The sequence below is a fragment of the Haliotis rubra genome, unplaced genomic scaffold (genome assembly GCF_003918875.1).
Source record: "Haliotis rubra isolate DU_JTF1 unplaced genomic scaffold, ASM391887v1 Scf130, whole genome shotgun sequence".
NCBI classification, from domain to species: domain Eukaryota; kingdom Metazoa; phylum Mollusca; class Gastropoda; order Lepetellida; family Haliotidae; genus Haliotis; species Haliotis rubra.
Window position 1 is genome coordinate 1373277 of NW_025765226.1, and position 27676 is coordinate 1400952.

Consider the following 27676-nt stretch of genomic DNA (forward strand, 5'->3'; position numbering starts at 1 on the left):
GGCATCAAGGCTCATGACAATATCGGAGAATAAAATGCAAGATGTACCTGAGGTGAGAATATATTGTCAGCAAGCAACGCGCACGGCCATCTTGTTACTAGGGAGTTTCAGTCTGATGCACACGACCACAAAGACGACAGTTCCATTACTGTGTCGAGGGCGCTTATAAATGCTGGGATTTCTTTGGTCCAAATGCAAATGGGATTGTATCTTTATTTCGGTCCAGAAAAGTGTGGTCACAAAGGCATAAACATGTATCTCTCTCTCTCTCTCTCTGAAAAGTGTCTCTCTCTTTCTCTCTCTCTCTCTCTCTCTCTCTCTCTCTCTCTCTCTCTCTCTCTCTCTCTCTCTCTCTCTCTCTCTCTCTCTCTCTCTCTCTCTCTCTCTGTGGTGTACACGACCACCAAGACGACATTTGCATAACTATGTCGAGTGTGCAAGTAGGATATAATTGGTTCAGAGGTGCAAAAAAAGCCAGACAGGCTCAAATATGAATATCTTGACACACTTGTTTGCGGAAAGGGGTGAAATGGGGTTGACGGCCGCTAGTACATATGCAGCGAGGTGCATGAGTGAGTGTAGCTTTACGCCGTTTTTAGCAATGTTGCAGCAATATCATAGCTTCACACATTGTACCAATGTGGGGAATCGAACCCGGGTCTTCGGCGTGACAAGCGAATGATTTAACCACTAGGCTACCCCCACAGCCCTATGCTGGAAGGATGTACAAGCAAGTAACTACAGGGATGTGTAGGAAATCTGTCTGAAAATTGATGGTTTCAGATAATTTGATAAATGATGGGTCATACGATCGGTCAAGCATCCGTTTAGACAGTGTAGCACTGTTTAAATAAATCATATTTCCACTCCTCCTGCAGCGCTTGACCCAGTTCGGATAACGTGGCCGGTGGACTTTAACGTCTCTCAGTCACGTCCTATATGTGTTCGTGTAGGGGAAAAGTCAGGACTCTTGTCTTGTCATTGCATTCTGCGATGTTGTGTTAGAGTAGCCAGATAAGGTACATGCACAGTGTGTCTTGACCAGAATGGCGCGTAACACCAAACGAAGGAACATTATTCCCAAATGTAACCATCTGAGGAAATAAATGTATGCCCAAATGACAACGTTTGGCATGTTAACTGATAGTTGAAATCCCAAATATAACATGTGTTATGTTTGATATCAACGTATATTTTGACCGCCAAATTCGCATTTGTTTCACAGGTCATACAGTACAACCAGAAATTATTGAAAGTTTATAGATTGTAATTTTTTTTATTATTTTTTACTCATTACTCATGTATTAAATGTGAACATTAGCAGAACATAACTCCAGATTCAAAGACAGGTGAACAGTTAGTATTTTGTCAAGTCACTATGGGCAGCAACCAAGCTAGCGAGCCTGACCACCCGATCCCGTCCAGGTTAGAATATTGGCCTTCAGTAACCCATGCTTGTCGTAAGAGGTGACTAACGGGATCGGGTGGTCAGGCTCGCTGACTTGGTTGACACATGTCATCGGTCTCAATTGCGCAGATCGATGCTCATGCTGTTGATCACTGGATTGTCTGGTCCAGACTCGATTATTTACAGACCGCCACCATATAGCTGGAATATTACTGAGTGCGGGGTAAAACTAAACTCACTCACTCTTGCTGTCTGTATATGATTAGCTATCCCCAATCCGAACCAATATTTACATGAATGACAGGGGAGATATAGCAGTCTTGGGGGAAATTAATCAGTAAAATCTAAATGTGTTATATTCTTCAAGCGACCAATCACATATTTGTATTTAATAATAAATTGTCCTACCTAAATACATTTAGACACACAATGTACTTTATTATCTTAATATGATATGAATATGCTTATATACGCTTTGTCTCAAACGTTTTCAGTCAAGATAAATTCAAACAAGGTTAGAATTATAAAAACAGAGGCGATGGTACTGATAACAACTGTGATAATGATAAAGATAAAGTTTGAACAATTATGAATTACCATACGAAACACTGCATGGGACCATGGCGTCAGTGGCAGCAGTAAACAAACATTCATTTTTTGGTGAAAGAATTTTATGTTTTGACTTCTATTTTCGGGAAATTAGTTCTTGAAATGCATGACGTTATGCTTTAATTCAGGCACACAATAAATGCTGTTTCAATCATTGAAGCAAATCATTGTTAACAATGCCTATAATGCAAGATAAAAGAAAATCATTTTCTGTGATGAGTTATGCAAGAATAAACAGAATACCAATCTACATGCTACACAAACTTTAAAAATACAAGAAAACAATAAACACGTGTGCGCCTTAATCAGAAGGACTAAATACGTTTTCGTTATTGTTTTCAATAGGTTCCTAGCTGAGATTAAAGGTGAATCGGGGACAATTCCACTCTACTTATTTTGATCTAGCTACATCACTTATAATGTTCTTGTGGCTAGGATACAAATTCACTTATAAGGACATATCGTTCTTTCCAGAATATATGCAGTTCCGTTAAATACCACCATACATGTGTGGATGTCTAGATAGGTCCCGAAAAATATGTTTACAACTATGATACTGGCGCTTTCAAAGTTAAACACACTCACTCCCACATTCACAGTTGATGAATAACGCAAAATACCCCTCTGTGTAAATGTTGTTAGGGCGGTGGGGTAGCCTAGTGGTTAAAGCGTTTGCTCGTCACGCTGAAGACACAGGTTCGATTCCCACATGGGTACAATGTGTGACGCCATTTCTGGTTTCTCCCCTCGTGATATTGCTGGGATATTGCTGGAATATTGCTGGAATATTGCTAAAATCGACGTAAAACTAAACTCACTCACTTATATGGTGTGTGTGTTTGTGTGTATCTGTGTGTATTCGTGTGTATATGTGTTGCTGAATAAGGGGTTAAACTTGTGTCTGGACAGCAGTCTCGTGGGAGTAATCATCATCAGTTTCCTCTGTCGCTTTTCAGTGTGTTCTTTAACGCTGCCGGGCTCTAGATACTGTCTGGCCAGGGGGCACAATGTCACGTAATCCAGAGAGCCAGCGAGTAGCCCCACCGTACCCTCTGGGGACCTCTTACCACAAGCTAGGGCAACTAACGTTACACCAATTACAACAATAAACGTCACTGGATCTTCCTACATTGAAATGATATACTGTATAACTTGAATACTGGCAAAACTTACCCGTTATTTTTGAAAATATAGAAAACACACTCACCTGCTACCACACCAGTTCCAGTTGAGTTGAAATTTCTTTTAAACGAGTCTGGGGTCTTAAAATAGGACCGGAAGCACTAAAACGAATCTACAGCTGTAGAGTTTGTCTTCTCCATCCCCGTTATAGCGTGGATGCTAAACATGGCCAAACTGAAGCAGCTCTGTTGCTGACCCCGCTGCTGGACCCACGACCACGTGACAAGAGCATGCCAACAAACCAAGGATAACACATACAGTAATATGTTATATACTTCTATATCAACCAATTCCAAATGATATGGATTAACATCTCGTCTGTGAAACATATTCATGGGAAAAATACAGTTCCTAAATATTCTTCATAAAATATGCAAAAAGAGCCCATATTCTTTCTTCATTTCAAAAACTTGTGGAAATCTAGACTTGACACATATTCTAGACTTGCATCGGTTGTATTTGATGTCTTTGTGTCAGGGTCTGTGTGAATGATGCATTTTACTGAGATGTTACGGACGATCAGGCTACAGATAACGTAGGAGTGAGTGAGTGAGTTTAGTTTCACGCCGCTTGTAGTGATATTCCAGCAATATCATGAAACACCAGAAATGGGCTCCACAGATTGTACCCAAGTAGGGAATCGAACACGGGTCTTCGGCGTAACGAGCGAACGCTTCAACCACATCGCTACCCCACCGCCCAGATAAGGAAGGAGGGTTCTGCACTACTGGTACCTGAATGTCACAGTAGGTACCTCGAAGTATCCGCTATAACAGGTATCACAGTTCATCACAATTTCAGAGACAGAGCGAAGTACCCTGTGTAAAGACATCAAGATGCAGCCTAGATTGAGAATGATGTTTTTATTTGTTTGTTGTTTGTCGCCGCACTATGGCATACTAGAAGGGACATTGTCGCGTTGTCGCATCTCTCAAAAACAAGCAAACAGAGGCAAAATTAATCAAAGCGCGACAATGCGACAACATGACATTTCCGCCATTTGTCGCATTGTCGCTATGTCGCTATGAAGTAGTACTCGTAATGGCAAAGGAGACTGCTTTTCACGATTTTAATTAAATCGTTCATTGTTGCTTTAAAAATTACTTCATATATTGTAAATGTCCAAAGTGATGAATGTGTATTGTGCTGGGATTCGAACCCATGATCATAGTTTTCTGGTGCGACTAAGAGACGCAACCCTGCACAGAGAATTGCCCGGCCTAGAATGACAGGGCCACTGTGTGCCCACGGTAGTGAATGTTAGTGCAAATAATTTGCCTTACTGGTAAAACTCGTTTAAATACACCGACGTTTACAATACATGAAATAATTTGCCACTTCTTTTGCAAGATAAATAATTTTTAAAGTAACAATGAAAGATTTGCATTAAGTTCGAGTACTACTTAATTTTTAAAACCATTGGAGGTAACTAAAGACCACTGAAGTCTGAAATAAAGTATAGCTTTTCCTACTCATGAGTAAACTAACTGACTTTCTACACATGCGCACAGTTAATCGAAAAGGGCGACAACGCAACAGTGCAACGTATTCATTATGTGGCGTTGTCGCGAATTTTGAAGTTTTTTACTCATCTTAGATGACATATTTTGACCTTGAAAATTGTTGCTATGTCGCCTTTGGATGAATAGACAAAATATTAAAAACGCGACGCAGCGACACAGCGACAAATGGCCGAAATGTCACGTTGTCGCGCTTTCGTTAATTTAGCCTCTTTTTGCTTGTTTTAGAGAGGGCGACAACGCGACAATGTCCCTTCTAGGATGCCATATCGAACATACATATTAGGTACATACAGACGTTTTCCAATCGCAGTTTCCCGTTATACGATTGCTTTGTGGAAGGAGGCACAGGTGTATAGCTTGAACTCAAGTGGTCTGGTGCAAGTGACCACTGATTTGATTGGCTGTTCAGTCTCGATTTCTTTCAGCCAGTTTTCCGATTTGTTGCCCCTTGACTTGTTTTGTTGAAATGTGGGTCCTATGCAGGGCGATCATGAACATTTTGTCTGCAAAAACCTCTTCCAAAATCTGCAAATTATGAAGTGAGACACACTGAACATACTGTCAACCTCTTGCCGAGGTCTACCTGCTTGAAGCATGCCAGCAGCTGATGCTGAAGTTGCTGGATGCGCATTTCCAACCTCTTCACAAATACTACATTGAAGTACAGAACGTAAGTGTCGCTTAGGACAATGTAACCAATATACTTATGGTTCAAAGTAACTTGACAACCTTTCACTCAAGTGTCAAAATCAAGAATATCCATAACCGACGTGCACGGAAGAATTGCATGTCCACATGAGATGTCCTTGGTGTTGGGCGTCCGAAACAATTTATCTCTGGCAGTCATTTTTTGAACGCGGATTTTTCATGTGACGAACGGTCGTAATGGTTATATTTCATGCCCCCCTAATTGTATTGGAGTACATGTGAATATATACATTAATTGGTAAATGTCTAGATATTCCACTGACTGTTATGTATCTATAATTAGTTGTTTGCAAATAGTATATTGTAAAACAGAAGGCTTGTGACGCTATTGCTTGCTCGTGACATGACGTCATCTTTTGACGAAATGCATCATAGTCCTTCTTGTACCAGACGTCTATACAACACGTTGTGTTCGACCCCACGCTTAATGTTGATGTATGGCACTTACGACTATCTTAGCGCTATAAGAGCTTCGAAAATCTAGGCCCTGGATTTTAATCGGTGATTGGACCTAAAACGAACATTCTGTTGAAATCTCTAATGGCACCTGATAAACCGGACACGAAGACATTCAAGCAGTTATGCGATGTTTTTTCAGGACATTTAGCACCAAAGAAGTTGACGATTTCTGAGCGTTTTCGATTTTATAATCGGAATCAGAGGGACAATGATACAATTTCGGGATATATCGCTGAAATTCAACGTCGGGCCCGCGCGTGTGAATTTGAAACATTTCTCAACGATACATTACGCGACAGGTTAGTGTGTGGTTTGAAAAGTGATGCGGAATCAGAGGAAATTGCTATCAGATTGAACTTTGAAACGTGCTCCAGAGATTTCTATTGGATTGGAGATCGCTAACCAAGAATCCCACGAACAGAAAGCTGGATTGTGCGCTCCACGTGACACGGGCTCAATGAACAGAGTAAAGGACAGGCGACGGACCAATCAGAAAGTGAAAACAAGTGAATGGGCAATGGCAATAGCGGTAATACCCAAATCATCTGGTGATGTCAGAATTTGTGGAGATTTCAAGGTAACATTGAATCAGTGCATAGAGGTTGAGAAGTATCCCCTACCCAAGCCACAAGATATGTTTGCTACATTTGCAGGCAGTGAAATATTTTCCCAGATAGACTTGTCCAAAGTGAGTGAGTGAATATTTATCGTCACATCGGCAATATTTCAGCCATATCGTGACGAGAACAACTAATTATTGTATTCCAGAACAATAAAATTAGAAAATAAAAGCCTGTTGACGAAGAACATTAAAACTACCAGTGTATCACAGATATTAAAATAAAACTAGCACGTCGCCATAAAACGGTATTTATAAAGAGAACAATACAATACAAAAACAGACTATAGGTCACCAAGATCTGAAGGTAGATCACCATACTAGGGACCATGGGGACGTACTGTACATTTGCTTCCTGCATGGACCCTAGCTGGATTTACATCATCCCTTCAGCTATTAGCAATTTTAGATAATCTACGGTATTCTACGTTACAGAGGGTAAATTGCAGTGTAAAATGCATATATCTTGAGAGACATTTGTTTTGAAATCTCGCAAGTTTTTACTTGATATATTATATGTACAAAAAGTGTCATCTTGGAACACATCATACCATATATAACTGTACACAAAGACGAACCCGGTCTATAAAAAAAGTCGTGTTAAGCATGAAAGCTACGTTACCATTACTATACGGAAACATGAATAACAGCTACCTATAAAAGTGATTAGAATGAATGTTTTGTGTGTTCATAGGGCAAAAGAAACGAAAAGGGAGTGCAATATGCTTCCAGTCAAGATCATGGTAGTTTGCAAACGGCGAAAGTAATTTACGTTATGAAATCTACGTAGAATTACTGGAAATTAGAACATTTCGCTTCGTAACCTAGTCACAGAACCCAGGCAAATAATTTGATAACCTACAACAGTTACCACCGGCTGCTGTCACATGGTCGCAGCACTTCAGTGACATTTCACGAAATTCAAATTTGGAAGGGAAACTTCATCTTTATTCGGGAAATTCCCAAAGACACAGGTAAGAATGTGTATTAATTTACTTCATTATACCAGTGATATAGTTTCACAATATTTCAAAACAATTGTTCTGCTGTTACGAATTTCTTCGGTAGAAGCAATAAATTGGAAATGAAAAGAATTGGGTGTCGTTAGCCATCATTTCAAAAGAAAGAAAGCAGTTGTATTTCGTGAAGCTTGTATCAATTCTGTTAACACCACATTGAGTTTTTAGAAATGTTGATATCAACAGTAAACGCATGATATTAGATATCTTAAGAAAACTGCAACATATCTTTCTCCTCTATTCTGTACTCGTTCCTCAAAGCATGGTAACGTAGATTTCAATGAATCAAGTAATACCTTCCTAACTATCACATGTTCCGGTAACCGTTATGAACATTTCATTTATTGCTAATCAAGTGGCTATAATACCTTATATGGCAAGTTGGTGTTTAATCAGGTTATTTGAGGACGATGATTACGTCCAATGAATAAGTTTTTAAGGTAACGTAGATTACACAATATCATTTTTGAATTCTGTCAGAATCGGCAAGACTTGTGCCGAGATCCAGCGGGATTACGGAAAAGGGAATAAGGAGAAAGAAGGAATACATGTTATTCATGTGAACAAGTGTTTTTGGTGGCAACCTGATCATCATATTTAATAATAAATGCTGTTGTATTGTCAGTGAAGTTCATTATATTACCTCTCAGATGTTGATTCATTTTGTCGCCTTCTTTTGCGTAAAGAACTGCGTTTAACAGTATAACGTAAGTTACATTTTCAAGAGCTTTGACTTGATCAAGTTTATTGTTATAATGCTAACAAACTCAACTGAGTGGAGAGAAAGTTACATGTAATGTTGTTTTCTTACAGAAACACAACTTTGAGATTAACGACTGAACTTTGTGAATGATATCTCCCTTCAATGTGTTATCCAGCCATAATAAAGAACAGTCTCGTAGATTACAACGACCGTGTATAGTGGTGTTGCATGAGATGTGATGGATTTTTTACGAGCTCCCCTTGAGTGATACAATTCCTGATTTTCGTTCGTGACACTTTCTTCAATAAAACAGCAACAACAAGTCACAGAAATATTGTCCATATTTTTTACAATTTGTGTCTTTCAAGTTGGGTATTGGTGTTCGGTGCTACCCATGTCAAAAGTTTGGTCATGGTGCCCAATCATGTACCAACAGGAAGAAATGTCATGGAGAACCTGCACATGACACTTAAGACTGTCCGAACAGCCATAAATGTGTCAATTGCTCTGGCGATCAGGCTTCTTAATCTAAATCCTGTCCGGTCTGGCAACAACAATATCAGATTGTTCAATTGAAACATGAAAAGGACCTCTTTTGCAGCGGCTAAACCTTTGGTAACACATGCTAACACTCCAACTGCAACTGTGTCATACTCTGCAGCTGTTACCCGTAAGCCTACTAAGTCTGTTAAATCAGTTGAGTGCCAGACAGATATCACCTGGATGAATACTGAGCAAATATTCAATATGTGAACGGAAACTATTGCATCAACGCAAACAAAATCACAATCCGTCAACAATCTCGTTCACCATCACCTGTTATAGTAAATGCCAGCAAGACAGTGTGCTATTGAAAAAAATCGGATCGTGTACCAAAGGGCCAACGGAATCCAGTACAAATATTTAATACTGACTGACTGACTGAGTTTGGTTTTACGCCGCTTTTAGCAATATTTCAGCAACATCACGGCGGAAATATTTAATAAATATGAACTTCTGGAAGATATGGACGTCACTCCTCAACACGGTGTGCGCCACAAAAGTCATCACCACGGTCAAGGAACAGATACCATGTACTATCACCTATTTTAACATAAACACAAGTAATACACTTATCCAGTGGAACTGCAGAGGACTTAGGACCAACTTAAATGAAATACATGTGTACAGTTATTAGTACAAGATTTTCAACCATCTGTCTCCAAGAAACATACCTCAAACAGACAGATAATTTTGACTTGCGTCAGTACAGCTCTTGTTGTTCCTTTTCTCCTCCGGGCAACAAAGCCACTGGAGGCTCATGTATCTTGGGATTACAAGAATTCCTAGTAAAGTACAGATTCTAGTACTTTTTGGGGTGAGTCCCATCAAATCTGGCACGGCTCCCACGTCCGAAAGCTATGGATACAAAATACCAATACAAAGAAAGTGTAATCCCAAATATAACATGTGTTACATTTGACCTCTTTCTAAGTATAAGACGAGTATATGGATGGCAATTCGAACCAGGGTCTTCGGCGTATAACCAACGCTTTAACGTTTCTCCACCGCTACTTCTTGTATCATGTATTGATTGTATATACATGTACATATCTGACTTCCTGTAAATCTGGTATATATAGTTTGCTTTCTACATATGTCTTTAATCACCTGTAGAAGGGACAAGAAGTAGCCCAGAAGCGTTGTGTTATAAACAAGAAGTTGCCATCCATATCCTCGTCTTATATATTCACCAACTTCAAAATGTCTCTCAAGAATCTCACTTTCTAAATGGCATTGTGTATCCATCCTGTGTCTTGGTAAGACAGGGTACTATACATACATGTAGCCCTGTTCATCTTCCTACTAACCTTCAGGATGTTGCAGTCCGTTTATCTTTACACATTGAATTTAATATATGCTCTTTATATATCCCTCCATCTTCAAACTTTAAGAAATCTGAACTTCAAGCTCTATATGATCAGCTCCCTCAGCCCTGCATAGTCATGGGGATTTGAATGGACATAATCCTTTATGGGGAAGTAGCGGTATCAATACCAATGGTAAAATATTAGCAGATTTTATATCTACTTATTTTTAATGATGGTATCCACACATATTTACACCCCGCTACATGTAGCTATTCTGCCTTGGACGTTACACTCACAGATGCAAACCTTCTGAATGAATGTTCATGGTCAGTTCATGATGATTTATGCAGAAGTGACCACTTTCCTACACTTCTAACAGTCAACAACCCATCTGACGTTCCACCCTCATCAAGGTGGAATTTTTCAGAGGCTAACTGGTCTTAATTCACATCATTGTGTACTGAGAAACTAAAACATGACACGTTCCAGAATATCGCTGACCATATTCAGTTGTTTTCAGATGAACGGAATACTATAGCTATAGCTATAACCATTCCCTATGTCATCTGCAAATCCACACATTCTTAAGACATGGTTTGATGGCGATTGCAAACAGGCTAGAAATAAAAGAAAGAAAGCGGAAAAATATGTTCGCAAACATCCAACTGTTCATAATTTGAATAATGTTAAGGTAACCAGAGCTAAAGCTCCACGTACATTCAATGTAATGGAGAACCTTGGTCTTCAAAATTAATTCCCGCACACCTATATCAAAGGTGTGGAATATGGTCCAAAGGATCAAGGGCAAAGGTACAAACACGAGTGTTAGACACCTTAAGGAAAGAGATCACTTTCTGGAAGATGCTTCAGATGTTACAAATAAACTTGGTGAAACACTCGTCTTCATCAAACTATCTTCCCGAATTTTCAGAAATATCAGAAGCTCGAGGAAAAGAAAAACATTAATTTCAACTGTGACAATGGTGAAGACTACAACGAAGTATTTTCACTACATGAACTACAAACTGCCCTTGGACAGGCTCATGATACAGCAACAGGGGCTGATAATATTCATTGCTGTGTTTGCAAAACTATGGAACGAATGGTAAATAATCGTTTAGTGTGATATTTGGAAATCAATAATCTGATTTCCAACATTCAATGCAGTTTCCGTAAAAATGGAAGCACTATTGACCATTGTAAATAACCAGCATGCTGTATCAATATGTTTCGACCTAGAAAAAGCTTATGATACAACATGAAAACATGGTATTTTAAGAGATTTACATGCATTTGGTTTGAGAGGTCGTTTGCCTCACTTCATATCACAGTTTTTAACAGACATACAATTTCAAGTCCGAGTGGGGTCTACCCTGTCTGATAATACAGTCAGGATCAGGGTGTTCCACAAGGCAATATTTTGTGTGTCACTTTATTAAATAGTCTTTCAAAATCTTTAACAGATTCAATCAGTGGATCCCTTTTCGTGGATGACGTTAATATTTCATGTCGTGGCAAAAACATGCGAATCACTGAGAGACAGTTACAAATCTGTCTCAACAAAATCCATATGTGGTGCATCTAGAACGGGTTTAAATTTTCTAAATCTAAAACAAACTGTATACACTTCTGCAGAAAATACAAACCCCATAAAGACCCTGAATTATATTTAAATGATACACCCGTCAAAGTTGTCAAGGAAGCAAAGTTCCTTGGTCACATCTTTGACTCGCACTTAACCTTTCTGCTACATATTAAATACCTAAAAACCAAATGCCTGAAGGCACTCGATTTGTTGAAAGTCGTTTCAAATTCAAAGTGGGGAGCGGACCAAACTACCCTCCTACACTTATACAGATCACTCATCCGGTCTAAACTTGATTACGGCTTCAACGTATATGTGGAGCCTGTAATAGCAACCTCAAAATACTTGATTCTATCCATCACCAAGGTCTAAGACTTTGTCTTGGATCATTCCGAACTTCTGTTGACAGTCTCAACGTTGAAGCAGAAGAACGCCGAACGTTCTAAGGCGATGCCGTATTGGCCATACTAGATACACTCATGAATACCTGTTGAAAGGTGAGGATCGTCCGTTCTGCATCCCTTGTGATGAAAGAATCACGGTCAAGCATGTCTTGCTTGACTGTATTGATTTTTTCTATCACAAGGGATAACTATTTCAAATCACAAACTATGAAGGATCTTTTTAATAATATCAGTTCTCATTTAGTTTAGTTTTTTTTAAAGAAATTGATTTAATTCATAGATTTTGATGTATATTGGGATATTTTATAGACAGGTAACACATGAACAATTACTGTGATTTGAAGTGGTGGCAACCTTAACGGGGGTTGAAGTACTGTAAAATTATTGTCACCCTGGAGACGGTATGTAAGCCCACTTCAGTCACAGAATATTCAGGTTTACCATCGTTTTTAATAGTAGAATATTTGTAGTTTTTAGATACTTACAATCGCCGGCAGCTGAAGGGATGGTGTAAATGAAGCTAGGGAACCGTGCAGTAAGCAGACGTATTGTAAGTCCCCACGGTCCCTAGTGTGGTGACATAACTTCCGTTGCCATCGATCTCTTGCCACTTTTTATCTCGTATCGTTACATGTTGGTATATGATTTTACTTTTCATTGATCTTGTTTTGACAAATTTGTGATAATCTAGTAATTTTAGTGTCCTTCGTTAGAACTAATTTTAGTCACGATATGGCTGAAATATTGCCGAAGTGACTTAAACTTTTAACTCACTCACTCACTCAGTGTAAAGAGCCGACAGTGGTTCCTGACGAAACCGTTCCTACACAACCCAGTGAACGATGTTACCCAAGCAGGAACAGAAAAACCCAGAAAGAATTGATCTGTCAACTTTCAAATTGTTAGTGAAAATCTAAGTGTGTTGATTTGAAAAGAACTCAAAAGTCAACAATTGTTCAGAAATTGATAAGTGTGAACCAAGTCATTTGTAACACAAGAATTTATGATTGAGGAGTGTTATGTATCTATAATTAGTTGTTTACAAATAGTATATTGTAAACAGAACAATCGTGACGTCATTGCTTCCTCGTGATATGACGTCATCTTTTGACGAAATGCATTATGGTTCTTCTTGTACTAGACTTCAATAAAACACGTTGTGTTCGACCCCACTCTCATGTCATTAATAGATAACTATACTTAAACGACGTCGAAACAGGACAAATTGGCCGTTGTACAAAGCTATCTTAGCGCTAAGGTGACCGTTACTCCCATACCTTAACATAGACTTAAGGTAGTACATGAGCATACGCCTCCGGGTGCTGACAAGTCTAAAGCATGACACAAATAAGCAAATGGATCAGAATTAACTTTTACGGAACCGTTACAAAATAATGTCAAAACTGATGTCTTATATAATTAAAATGCATTTGTTTGTTTTTCCCTATTGCATACGTCCAATAACTGAAGGCACATATTGATTTATGGTTGGCAAGAATATCACTGAAACACGACGGGTACACGTGGAGACAAGCCACCTGGTGTCATCGGTGATGACTTGTCAGTCCTGTAAGCCTTTGGTCTGACGCAAAATCTTCCTCATCATCATCTTCAGTCAGCCACCAGTGTTTCCTTACAGGAGCTGGCAATGTTTCGCCACTCCCTCACCAACTGTTCTGTGTCCATTTTCCACAGTTGACGAAGTCGTGGCCAGCCTTTCTTAGCCGTGGTAAGAGTGTAGTCGTTGCTGGGATTAACGTGGAACGAGTAGGCGCCGATTACCAGGACTGAGAGATGCGCGCGCATACGCATATCTTTAACAGATCAATTTCTTTGTCTGACAAATCATTCTTGGTTAGATAGCCCGCCAGAACGTACCCGGATGCAGTTTGTGGTGGGATGTTGTCGCTCAAGATTGACATGTAGGTCATTGCTATGGCAACTTCAGCGATATAAGGCAGATAAGCACTGTCACCATAATCCAAGATGGCGGACACATCGTGTTCATCCTTCCATCTGTCGTTATCCGTAGCTTGAGTTACCACGATGTTCCCTTCGTTGAAATCACCATGGATAATTCCTGAAAAAGAAGGTATATGTCATTAGAGCTTTGGTTGACCAATGCACATGCTAAATGATTTGCAATATTGAACAGCTTCTATATTTCGTGAGTGCAACGTTTCGAAACAGATTCCTGTACCGTTGTCAAGGTGAGGTGAAATGTGGTTTAACGTCGTACTTAAGATTATTTCGCTCATATGACGACATACATGTGTGTGTGTATCTATGTATGACTTCAGCTGCTGTTTTACAGTGTTAGCCCACTGAGATACCATGCCGCAGTGAAGCATGAATACCCCACTCAGACACATTACACTGACTCCGAGTCGACCAGTCCTTGTTGTACCCATAATGCCGAGCGCCAGGCAGGGACCAACAAGTACCATATTTTAACGTCTTTTTCGTATGATGCGGATCCGCGACCTTCCGCTCTCCGGGCGGACGCTCTAACCACTACACCACGGAAGCGGTTTACCGTTGTCAAACAGGAATGACTGATGACACAGATAACAGAAAACGATAATATAGAACGCTTGAACGTTCCTGGTGGTGTGAGAGATTGTTGTTCAACGGCGCAGTCGGCAGTATGTCACGTTCTAACTTACCTTGTGGAAATTCATTCAGGTGTTCCACAACACGTGACTGAAATGTCTTGATGACGTCACTGACCATCTCTCTGTCACCTTTGTCATCTACCACGTGCAGCAAGCCAAGAATCAAGGGCACGTTGTTAAGGTGCCAGATCTGAACTTCGTTACCATGGAAACCAGGGTGATCGAAGCCCTGCGGAGAGAAGAGTGAACGCTTGTAATGTTAAATAATTCATAAAGGCCGAAGAAAGAGCGAAATACCATCTGAAATATGTCTCGATTTTTCATGCACTGGAATTACTTCATTTACAAGGCTAGAAGTTGTTTAAAAGCTACCGTGAAACGAAGAAAAACTATATTAAGGCAGAGCAAATAAGTCCGGATCTTCTCTAATTTCAGTGTTTTCAAATGTCTTCTTTACGGGTGTCAGCCTAAAGGTAGACATCGATCACCTATTCAAAGCGCTGCTTTTCTTCTAAGCGACGCCTACTTTATCGAGTATTTATAGACACGCACCCCTTTTTGGAGATCCTGAAATCACTTGTTGAATCTTGACATAGGTAACACAGTACTTACCTTTAATGCCGTGTCAACTCTGCCTGCCAGCACCCCACCTTGTAACACAGCCCCGGGGTCAGGGGTACAGACTGTATTATTGTCCCGGGGACATACTCAAACAGCCGTACTACATACGGAGAGTCTGAAACTGAAGCCTTCAGTTGTAGAAGCGTATTGTAGAGTGAGTGAGTGAGTGAGTGAGTGAGTGAGTGAGTGAGTGAGTGAGTGAGTGAGTGAGTGAGTGAGTGAGTGAGTGAGTTAGTGAGTGAGTGAGTGAGTGAGCGTGAGTGAGTGGGTTTTGGCTGGATTAGTGGGTGGGTGAGTGAGTGAGTGAGTGAGTTTGGTTTTACGCCGCTTTTAGCAATATTCCAGCAATATCACGGCGGGGGACATCAGAAATGGGCTTCACACATTGTACCTATGTGGGGAATCGAACTGACATACAACAAACTGACCCGTGCTGTAAGTCTTCTCACTACCCTCTACTGGTAGGTCCACCGTCATGTACAGGTGCCCGCTGAGGGTGGGGACGACCCGGGGGGTGAGGATACCACTCCCGTACACACGGGACATCATCTCGTGCTGGGCTTCTGAAACGGTAATTGTTCTGATCATGCCATTTGCCTGTGATAGGAACATCGATACATCAATTTAAACAGGTTCCATCACACGAACACATGACAAGGGAGTATTCTTACATACTTATTGATAGTTAAATAGTTACACATTGAATAGCGTTTGGTAGTTAAATAGTTCTTTGCACAAAATTCACGTTGCATCTTGATGATTATTGCACAAATTCGATGGCTGTTTCATAATTAAACTTGTCTACTACATGTAGTTCGCATCCATATGAAATATATCTTGATAGTAAAACACATGAAGTAGAAAAGTGAATACAAATCAATGCACAAGATACTTTACCTATATAATTTGTGTTCTGTGAGTTTCGTTTGTTAAGAACTTTCAAACTGTAACCATGGCCGCACGTTTCATTTCCTTCGTTTCCAGTTGATTCCACCTTGACCCGGAAGTTATAATTTTCATAGCTGTCAAGTTTCTGGCAGCTGAGCATGCGCAGGCCGTAATGTTGTGCAAGTATGGTCCCAATCGATGACTCCGTCAACGATGGTTTCTCCGATGTTGCAAGCTTCACGTAGTTCGCCATTCTGTTGAACTGTGAACGATAAACAAAGGTACATGCATCAAGGTTTATGACAGCCTAGGGGACAGTATTCAGTGTATACAGTGCAAGATGTACCTGAGGTAGAGAATATATTGTCAGCAAACAACGCGCACGGCCATCTTGTTACTGGGGAGTTCCAGTCTGATACACACGACCACAAAGACGACAGTTCCATCTTGGTGCTTGGAAGTGTATGTACAGCCTACATACACCACGTAACCCACATACACCACGTAACCCTTATACTCCCGGTAACCCACATACACCACGTAACCCACATACACCACGTAACCCACATACACCACGTAACCCACATACACCACGCATCCTACATACACCCAATGACCCACATACACCACGTAACCCACATACACCACGTAACCCACATACACCACGTAACCCACATACACCCAATAACCCACATACACCACGTAACCCACAGACACCACGTAACCCACATACACCCACATAACCCACATACACCACGTAACCCACATACACCACGTAACCCACATACACCACGTAACCCACATACACCGAGTAACCCACATACACCACGTAACCCACCTACACCCAATAACCCACATACACCACGTAACCCACATACACCCAATAACCCACATACACCGCGTAACCCACCTACACCACGTAACCCACATACACCCAATAACCCACATACACCACGTAACCCACATACACCACGTAACCCACATACACCACGTAACCCACATACACCACGTAACCCACATACACCACGTAACCCACATACACCACGTAACCCACATACACCAATAACCCACATACACCACGTAACCCACATACACCACGTAACCCACATACACCACGTAACCCACATACACCACGTAACCCACATACACCCAATAACCCACATACCCACGTAACCCACATACACCACGTAACCCACATACACCACGTAACCCACATACACCACGTAACCCACATACACCACGTAACCCACATACACCACGTAACCCACATACACCATGTAACCCACATACACCACGTAACCCACATACACCACGTAACCCACATATACGTACCCCTTAACCCACATACACCACGTAACCCACATACACCACGTAACCCACATATACGTACCCCTTAACCCACATACACCACGTAACCCACATATACCACGTAACCCACCTAACCCACATGCAAATTGTAACCCACATACCCACGTTGTTTAAGACTGCTGACTGTGCGCCTGGACAACGGCCTCCGCCAGCGTTAGCTTCTCCTGATGTTTTTTCGCTCTTCGTTTTTTCACTGAGGGTGACAGACCGCATAAACGCAACATGCCGACTTTTCACGTGCGGTCACACCGCGTGCAGTTGACCACGTGTAAATCCAGCGATGCGGACGACCTTGAGTTTGGACTTCACTTGAGGTTTTGTTTGGGTCTGACTCTAAGGCTTGAGTTAGGTGACAGCTCGTCAAAATAGGATGTAGATAGACTGATAGGAAGACTGTAATAGTTCATCGAAATAGAAGTTGCATAGGCTTAGCTAGCTACGAAAGAGCAAGATAGTAGAAAATAGACTTGAATGTGCAGTAGAGCTCGATAGATAGTGTAGATAATAAAATTTAAAGGTATCACATTAAGTTGTTTGGCCATTTGCATTTAAAAGAGATCTCACGTATGGTTCCCATTTTATCACTTTGAATTATTTCATCAGTTTAACAAAGATGTTCACGTTCAGTTTCCGGAATAGCACATTCGAAACTTCATATTTAGTTAGTTTAGTTTTCAATTCCACTGCGCAGCAATGGTAGCAGAGCGTGGTTTTCTGTTGCAATTCCATTAGAACAATAGAAATCAGATAGATAGATAATATACTGAACCGCAAAGAAACGCAAGTTGATGTAAAATGTCAATATTTCTGAATCTATGGAACAAAACAATCTTAACACTACGAAAAAACAACAGACAAGTGATTGTTGAAGAAATGAGTCGTGATCTCTGGGTGAAAACAACAACAACACTCAAGTTTACAGTAAAAGCATATGTTATCACTTCACCCTCACACCAAAAATGTCACGAAACAGTGTGTCAATCAGTAGCGCGTGTGACCACCATTGGCTGCAATGCAGGCAGCACAACGACGTCTCATCGAGTCAACAAGTGTCTGAAAGAAGGCTTGGGGAATTTGATTCCATTCCCTGACCAATCTGGCTTCCAAATCTCTAAGGTTTTGAGGTTGAGCAGCTGTCTGTATCCGTCTACCAATTTCATCCAACACATGCTCGATTGGTGCCATATCCGGGGACAGAGAGAGCCAGGGCAGTACAGCAATGTTGTTCCCTCTAAGGAAGTCCACAGAGACTCTGTGTGGGACGAGCATTGTCCAGCTGGAACGTCTGGAGCTGAGGTTGGGCCTGGAATAGCGGTACAACGTGGTTTTGAAGGACCTGGTCTCTGTAGACTACAGCAGTCACACGTTGACGAAACACGTGTAAACGTGTTCTGTGGTGGTAGCTGAAGCCACCCCATACCATGAGACTCCCACCTCCCCAGCGGTCAGCTTCCACAACACAACAGTTGGCGTAACGTTCATTACGTCGTCTCCATACACGTAATCGGCCATCGGCGTGGGACAAGTTGAATCTGGACTCATCAGAAAACAACACTTGTTGACGTCGCCAACGCTGGTGTTGTCGCGGCCACTGTAAACGATTTTGGCAGTGACGTTGCGTCAGAATCGGTCCGACGTAAGGACGGCGACATCTGATCCCTGCTGCCCTCAGACGACGACGAACAGTGTCTGCAGAGATGTGACGTTGTGGCCCTTGAATGGTTGCAGCCGTCTGTGTTGCTCGTTGCTGTCGGTTACGCAGATGAGTAACCCGGATGTGACGATCTTGCGCTGGCGTTGTTATCCTGGGACGTCCTGAACGTGGTCGGTCTCGAACATGACCGGTTTGACGATACCTTGTGGATAGTCTTGTGATTGTTGTCACGTTACATCTGAAGTGCCTGGCCACCGCAGTTGGTGTGGATCCGGTCTGCAACATTCCAACGGCGATTCCTCGTTGCTGTTCAGTTAGACGTGGCATGTTTTCTCCGCGTTGTCACAGTCAATTTTGTGTTCTATGGTGTTTTTGAATGACCTGCCTTATAAAGCTTCAAATTGAGTGAAATGCACGCATTTTGTGTGTGAAACACAAAACTTCATGCAAACAACACGAAAAACATGAAAATGATTGCGTTTGGGCGATATGGTCAAGAATAAGCGGCAACAACGGCAAAACCATCTTCGAATGCTTGGTTCTATAATGGTATACTTTGTTGTCCTAAAAGGAATGCATTTGGAACGTATGTTTTGAAAATAGTTACTTGCGTTTCTTTTGCAGTTCAGTATAGATAGATAAATAGATAAGACCCAACTCTGTCGGAAACTGACTGACTGACTGACTGACTGAGTTTGGTTTTACGCCGCTTTTAGCAATATTCCAGCAATATCACGGCGGGGACAACAGAAATGGGCTTCACTCATTGTACCCATGTGGGGATTCGAACCCGGGTCTTCGTCGTGACGAGCCAACGCTTTAACCACTAGGCTACCCCACCGGCCCCTGTCGGAAACTGAAAGTAGATCTCTCTCGGTGACAGCCGAACGTGTACGTGTGTTAAAACAACAAAAGGCAACAGCCAAATGGAGTTGTACCAAGTCGAGGAATATGCTCATTACTTTGATAGAAAGTCATGATCTACCATCACAGAAAGAGGTAAGGATGGTGTAGATCAAGTGAATGATTTTTTTGTGAAAGCAATAGATGTTATGTCGAAACTTTGAAAGGTTTACGCTAAACTATAGTTTGGCATGAAATGCATGTGGACCCGGGTTTTTTTAAATATCTCTTCATCCAATGACCTAATCGATCTCAAACTGTGCAAGTGGATGTTTTGTCAGACAACCTAATCACATTGTAAATCACTGATTTTATGCATTTGTATTAAAGAATCTGTCTATGTAACTGTCAACAAAATAAACAGCAGAACGCAGAAGGCTTGCAGAGGGAGGGAGCCAATGACCTGTAACAGCGGTAGTGTTGGGTCATAGAACTATTTTTGTCTGCCTGTTACATTTCATCTTTGGTTTACCCGTGAAGGTCCGGGTTAGAATGAACCTTCAGCAACCCATGCTTGTCGTAAGAGGCGACTAACGGGATCGGGTGGTCAGGCTCGCTGGCTTGGTTGACACATGCCATCGGTTCCCAATTGCGCAGATCGATGCTCGTGCTGTTGATCACTGGAATGTCTGGTCCAGACTCGATTATTTACAGACCGCCGCCATATAGCTGGAATATTGCTGAGTGCGGCGTAAAACGCAACTCACTCACTCACTCATCTTTGGTTTAAGTATTTGACAAATTCCCGTTATGTTGTTAGCTTCCAATTCTGTTGTAATCACACAAGTTCATGGAACGTGTCAGAAAGTCCTTCACAATAATGGAATCAGACAGCGTGTAGGTGCGGAATGATACCAAGCCTGCGACAGCTGATCTGAGCCAGCAAAACGTTTTCTTCTTTCGAACTTGTCTGTATTGCAAATCATTATGAATGAAAAATGTTTCTTTATTTCAATTTTTTAAATCCAAATTTGAATTTACAAAGCATATATCTGGTCCGTTTGTGAATTTAGTGCTCTGAAAGGTCTAGAGGTGAAAAAAAACACAAAGCACATAAATTTCTGGGGGTGTCTAAACAATAGTTTGCAACATACCATATTTGGTCTTTTTATCTTAAACCTCCCGAATAGACGTAATTTTTATTCAGTTCCAGTGTCTTAAGACACTGAAATGTGAGCCATTTGTGAGAAAATTTACGGAATCATAGGAAGTGTCCATATACCAGTTCTATATCATAGTTAGCGCTGCGACAATGGAACCTGAATTGGCTACACCTATCATTTACTATGGAGGTACCGTTCTATCAAATTCAGTAAGTAAAGAATGCAATCACATAAATAGGGTGTAGGTGTGCAACAGTGAATCACAGGTCAAACTGTAGCGCAAATAGGTGTTGCGCAACAGAGAGAAATTACTAGTCTTTCTATATGCGATCGAAGCGAGCTAAGGGCTGGCAAAGTACTTCCCTCGCTTCGGTACGAAAAATATTTTTAATGTCAAAATAAAATATCGCCTCCATCAAAGGTAGACACCCATTTCCTCAAAGGGTTGTGTTCTCGGATTTCCAACCTCATATTAATAATTCCTCACGTAAAATATATGCCGACACATTAAATCCTAATCATCCTCCTCCTCCTCCTCATCATCATCATCAGTCAGCCACCAGTGTTTTCCTACAGGAGCTGGCAATGTTACGCCACTCCCTGACCAACTGTTCTGTGTCCATTTTCCACAGTTGACGAAGTCGTGGCCAACCTATCCTAGCTGAGGTCTGAGTGTAGTCGTTGCTGGGATCAACGTGGAATGAGTAGGCACCGATTACCAGGGACTGAGAGATGCGCGCGCATACGCATACCTTTAACAGATCAATTTCTCTGTCTGACAAATCATTCTTGGTTAGATAGCCCGCCAGAACGTACCCGGATGCAGTTTGTGGTGGGAAGTTGTCGCCCAGGATTGACATGTAGGTCATTGCTATGGCAACTTCAAAGATGTAAGGCTGATAAGAACTGTCACCATAATCCAAGATGGCGGACACATCGTGGTCATCCTTCCATCTGTCGTCATCCGTAGCTTGAGTTACCAGGATGTTCCCTTCGTTTAAATCACCATGGATCATTCCTGAAGAAGAAGGCATATGCCAATAGAACTTTGGTTGATCAGTGCACATGCTAAATGATTTCCGTCATACTTTGATTGACCCAAGTCACCTATCCCTACTGACCGCCTGTTGTTGGGTAGGCTACTCTAGTTAGGAACCTCGAGGTCCCCTCGAACTGTGGGGTAGCCTAGTGGTTGAAGAATTCGCTTGTCTCGTCGAAGACCCGGTTTCGATTCCTCATATGGGTACAATGTGTGAAGCCCATTTCTGGTGTACACCGCCGTGATATCGTTTCAATATTGCTAAAAGCGACATAAAACTAAACTCACTCAAAGTGACATCATTGTTAAAGCTAAAAACTAATTTCACTAACTATTGATTGAATAACGGATGAAAGGACTGAATGAAATTACTAATTGACTGCGGCATTGTAGTTGCTGTTTGATATCCGTTAGGGAACATTTCGATTGTCGATACAAATACAAAAGCTTCAATTTTGCAAATTCGATTATGGTTTTATATAGCTGATGTTCTGCCGAAATGTGGAACTTTCTGGTCGTTCTAAATGCGTAATATACAAAAACGAAAAACGATACAACGGCAGCGTTGGAAAACAATGTGACATATGTTTACCTCACATCGTTGTGAGTTATAGAACAATACACAAGGCTCCTGTGACGTGTCTGGCGGCCATTTTGAATATTTGAAGCTGCGTTTGATTTCAAGATCTGCCCTGAGATAATTTCGGTTAACACGGTGTGTAGGGATGGATAATCGGATCACAGGTAGAAATGTCATAACCGAGTGAAAGAATTGGTGCGTTGCACTTTAAAATAAGTGCAAACTCTTCTCCTTTAAGCGTTAACTCGGTGAAGCAAAAACCAACATTTTATGTTACTGAATTACCCTAATCATTACCCTCTTTTCTTACAAAGTTATACTTTAGAAATTACACATATTTACAAAAAAACGTGGAAAACATCATTGCAGTGTGAGAGAATATTGTGTTACCAATATCTCGGCATTGCCACGTTCCTTCTTACCTTGTGGAAACTCATTCAGGTGTTCCAGAACCCGTGACTGAAATGTCTTGATGACGTCACTGACCATATCTCTGTCACCTTTGTCATCTACCACGTGCAGCAAGCCAAGAATCAAGGGCACGTAGTTAAGGTGCCAGATCTGTACTTCGTTACCATGGAACCCAGGGTGATCGAAGCCCTGCGGAGAGACGAGTGAACGTAGTGAACCCTTGTTATGTCAAATAATTCATAAAAGCCGAACAAAGGACGAAATACTTTTAGAAATATGTCTCGATTTGCCATGCACTGGGATCATGTCATTTCACTTCAATCAAACAACGCTAGAAGTTATCTAAGATCTACCGTAAAATGAAGAATAACTGTATTATGGCAGAACGAATGATTTTGGGTCTTTGCCGATTTCAATGTTTTCCGATGTCTTCTTTACCGGTGTCAGCCTGAAGGTAGACATCGATCCCCTAATTAAAAGCGCTGCCTTTTTTTCAAAGCGACGCCTACCTTTTCGTGACACGCAGTTCTTTCTTTTGAGATCCTGAAATGACTTGTTGAATCTTGATATAGGTAACACAGTACTTACCTTTAATGCCGTGTCAACTCTGCCTGCCAGCACCCCCACCTTGTAACACAGCCCCGGGGTCAGGGGTACAGACTGTATTATTGTCCCGGGGACATACTCAAACAGCCGTACTACATACGGGGAGTCTGAAACTGAAGCCTTCTGTTGTAGAAACACAGTTTTCAGAGAGTGACTGGGTGAGTAATTCACGTTTCACGCAATATTCCACTAATATCATGGAGTAATGGGATCATTCAGTTTATCCCTATATTGAATCGAACCCGAACTTCGGCTTGAAGAGGCTCCCCATGCTCGATGAGTGAGTCATGGTTTACTTCCCTTCACAACAGCAGTGTCATGACGGGGTATCCAGAAATAAGGAATCGAACTTTAAGCCCGTGGAGCGGAGGCTTTGACCATTTGACTATCCCCATCGTCCCTCAATACTCAGTTACACCAAGAACATCTAACTAACATCTATTCCTGAATTTTATTTAATAAATATAATAAAAATGGAGATCGGGGCCCTTGTTCGTATTCAGACTGTGGTAATCTAGACTTGCACACATTCCAGATTGCATGGGCTGTATTTGGTATAATAATAATAATAATAAGTCATCTTCTATAGCGCACAGTCTCCAAACACCAAGTGATTGCTCGCGGCGCTTAATCAGAATCTGATTCTTATTACCCCGGATAACCCAAGCTGCCTGTTAGGCGCTAGAAGGTTATAGTCACAAGACTTTATCCCACCGGGTACCCATTTTTCTGCTGGGTGAACAGAGGCAATTTGAACAAACTCACTTGCCTAAGGTGAGACCACATGCATCACATGTGCTTCGTTGTTGGGCAGGAAACTCTCAGGAGTTAGGCTGCCAAACACGGTCACACATCCAAGGATTGTCCGAGCTCGACGTTGCTTAACTTCAACTGATTCGTGACCTGAGCTGTGTGCACAGGACCACGCGCCACCACATAGGTATAGATGTTTCAGGATCTGTATGACAGACTACCATAACGTGGACGACGTTCAGCCATAGTGACTACATGCATATAGTGCAGCCGCATGTAAAGAAGCCGAGCTTCAGGACAACAGCGGATGATAGAGTGCGTCAGGACACAATGGACTCGTGAAGGTCCGGGTTAGAATTGATCTTCAGTAACCTTTGCTTGTCGTAAGAGGCGACTAACGGGATCAGGTGGTCTTTGGTTGACACATGTCATCGTATCCCTAATGCGTAGATCGATGCTCATGATGTTAGTCACTGGATTGTCTGTTCCAGACTCGATTAGTTACAGACTACCGCCATATAGCTGGAATATTGCTGAGTGCGGCGTGAAATTCAACCCACTCACTCACTCAGGACACAATGTCACACTGACATTCAACAAACTGACCCGTTATGTCTGTCTCCTCACTACCCTCTACTGGTACAGGCTGTAGGTCCACCGTCAGGTACAGGTGCCCGCTGAGGGTGGGGACGACCCGGGGGGGGTGAGGATACCACTCCCGTACACACGGGACATCATCTCGTGCTGGGCTTCTGAAACGGTAATTGTTCTGATCATGCCATTTGCCTGTGATAGGAACATCGATACATCAATTTAAACAGGTTCCATCACACGAACACATGACAAGGGAGTATTCTTACATATTAAATAGTTTGGTAGTTAAATAGTTCTTTGCACATCATACATGTTACATCTTGATAATTATTGCACAAATTCGATGGTTGATTCATTATCAATGTTGTCACATTTCTGCTAGTTCGCATCCATATGAAATAAATCTTGATAGTAATAACAATATTTGTGGGGTGGGGTGGGCGAGCTGTCTAGCGATCCAGCGAGCTTGAGGTGCCGGATCGAGCCCACCTGTGACCGGGTGTAAAAACCTTGGAGTGCAGACTCTTTCAGTGTTGTCACAGCCCCTAGTGTACGGTACACAATCCTGTGCACTTAAAAGAACCCACGAATCCGTTGGTAAATGACCAGATGGTGGCCACATGAATACGTGCAAACGTGCGGGTACAGCAACGTGCAGTAAACTTGGACAAAGTACTGTGACTATGTGTCCCAGTCCATCCAGCTGTGAATTGGTACCTCGTGAGGATGGGAAAGTCACATTAACTTGGTCCGCCTAGTGGCTGCAAGAGTTATATACTCCCCAGGGTGTTGAGATTGATAATACGATGCGCCGTTGAGATTGACATCCAATGGTCGAGGGGGAAAAATAGCGCCTGTGAGCAGCCAAGGTGGAGCTCGGCGCTATATAAACATATTATAATTGTCGCCGACATCCTTCTATTTCCCTGTTATTTCACCAGAGGGCTGCTTCTCCACTGGTATATGTAGAGAGTTGTACGTGCCACCCGTATTCGGCTACCCGCCAAATCTCGAGCGTTTCATGCCTGTGACGTGTGACACTTTCATGTCACCATCCGACCATGTCGGACTCACACAACATCTTTCTCATGTTGTAATGTTCGTATTTCACAGGTAAGCACCCTCTCTACATATATTCTTTCTACATCTATATCATTGCTAGTATATATATTATTTTCATCAACATTGTAATAATAATAACATATATCTCAAGTTAGTAATTAATCGCGACCGTGTAATGTAAACTTTCTCTCGCGTGGATCACTTACTAACTTAAAGCACTAGCATTGCACGTAAGACAGTGAGTGAATGATCAATCATTATGATCTTATATCTACAGTATACCAAATCATCAATTCTGACTGATTGCTTATGCGTGACATCATATATATTTTATCAATTATACAATTATAGCATAACTATTATATACCAATCTCATTCGTAATTGTATTGTTTATTGCCGATGTATTCATATAAGATATACACGACACTTCCTTGTCACCATCCGACCATGTCGGACGCACACAACATCTTTCTCATGTTGTAATGTTCGTTTTTCACAGGCAATAAACTGGTTCATATCGTAAGCGACGTTCCCCGCCTCATCATTTATTGTCCTTGGGACATCTCAAGACCAGAACCGGCGACAATTATAATGAAATGAAGTAAAAAATTGACTAAAATTGATGAACAAGATACTTTACCTATAAAGTTTGTGTTTTGTGAGTTTCGCTTGTTAAGAACTTTGAAAGTGTAACCATGGCAACATGTTTCCTTCCCCTTGTCTCTAGTTGATTCCACCTTGACCCGGAAGTTATAATCTTCATAGCTGTTAAGTTTCTGGCAGCTGAGCATGCGCAGGCCGTAATGTCGTGCAAGTATGGCCCCAATGGAAGAAACAGTCAACGATGGTTTCTCCGATGTTGCAAGCTTGATGTAGTTCGCCATTCTGTTGAACTGTGGACGATATATAATATTCAGGCATCAAGGTTTATGACAATTTCGGGGACAGTATCCAGTGTATAGAATGCAAGATGTACCTGAGGTGAGAATAAATTGTCAGCAAACAACGCGCACGGCCATCTTGTTACTGGGGAGTTCCAGTCTGATGCACACGACCACAAAGACGACAGTTCCATTACTGTGTCGAGGGTGCTTATGTATGCAATTGGGATTTCTTTGGTCCAGTGGAGCAAAACCCACATGACCAGGTTGACACGCTTGTTGGTGGTTAGTGGTGACATGGGGTTGAAGGTCGCTAGCAAGAGTGTTGTACATAAGCAGCGAGGTACAATCTGTCTTTGTGTGTGTGTGTGTGTGTGTGTGTGTGTGTGACACATACTCAAGCGTAACCTACATACACTACGTAACCCAAGTATACCACGTAACCCAAGTACACCACGTAACCCACATATACCACGTAACCCAAGTACACCACGTAACCCACCTACACCACATAACCCAAGTACACCA

General features: G+C 41.6%; 1 protein-coding gene across 1 annotated transcript; it reads right to left on the reverse strand.

Annotated features, from left to right (window-relative positions):
* Positions 1-13425: 13425 nt before the first annotated feature.
* On the reverse strand, positions 13426-27151 carry LOC124267309 (hydroxylysine kinase-like). The gene is given in 6 exon segments (XM_046702228.1): positions 13426-13856; positions 13859-14149; positions 14736-14913; positions 23840-23970; positions 25217-25396; positions 26908-27151. Coding segments are annotated over 6 exon segments (1200 nt in total). The 3' UTR covers positions 13426-13680.
* Positions 27152-27676: the final 525 nt, after the last annotated feature.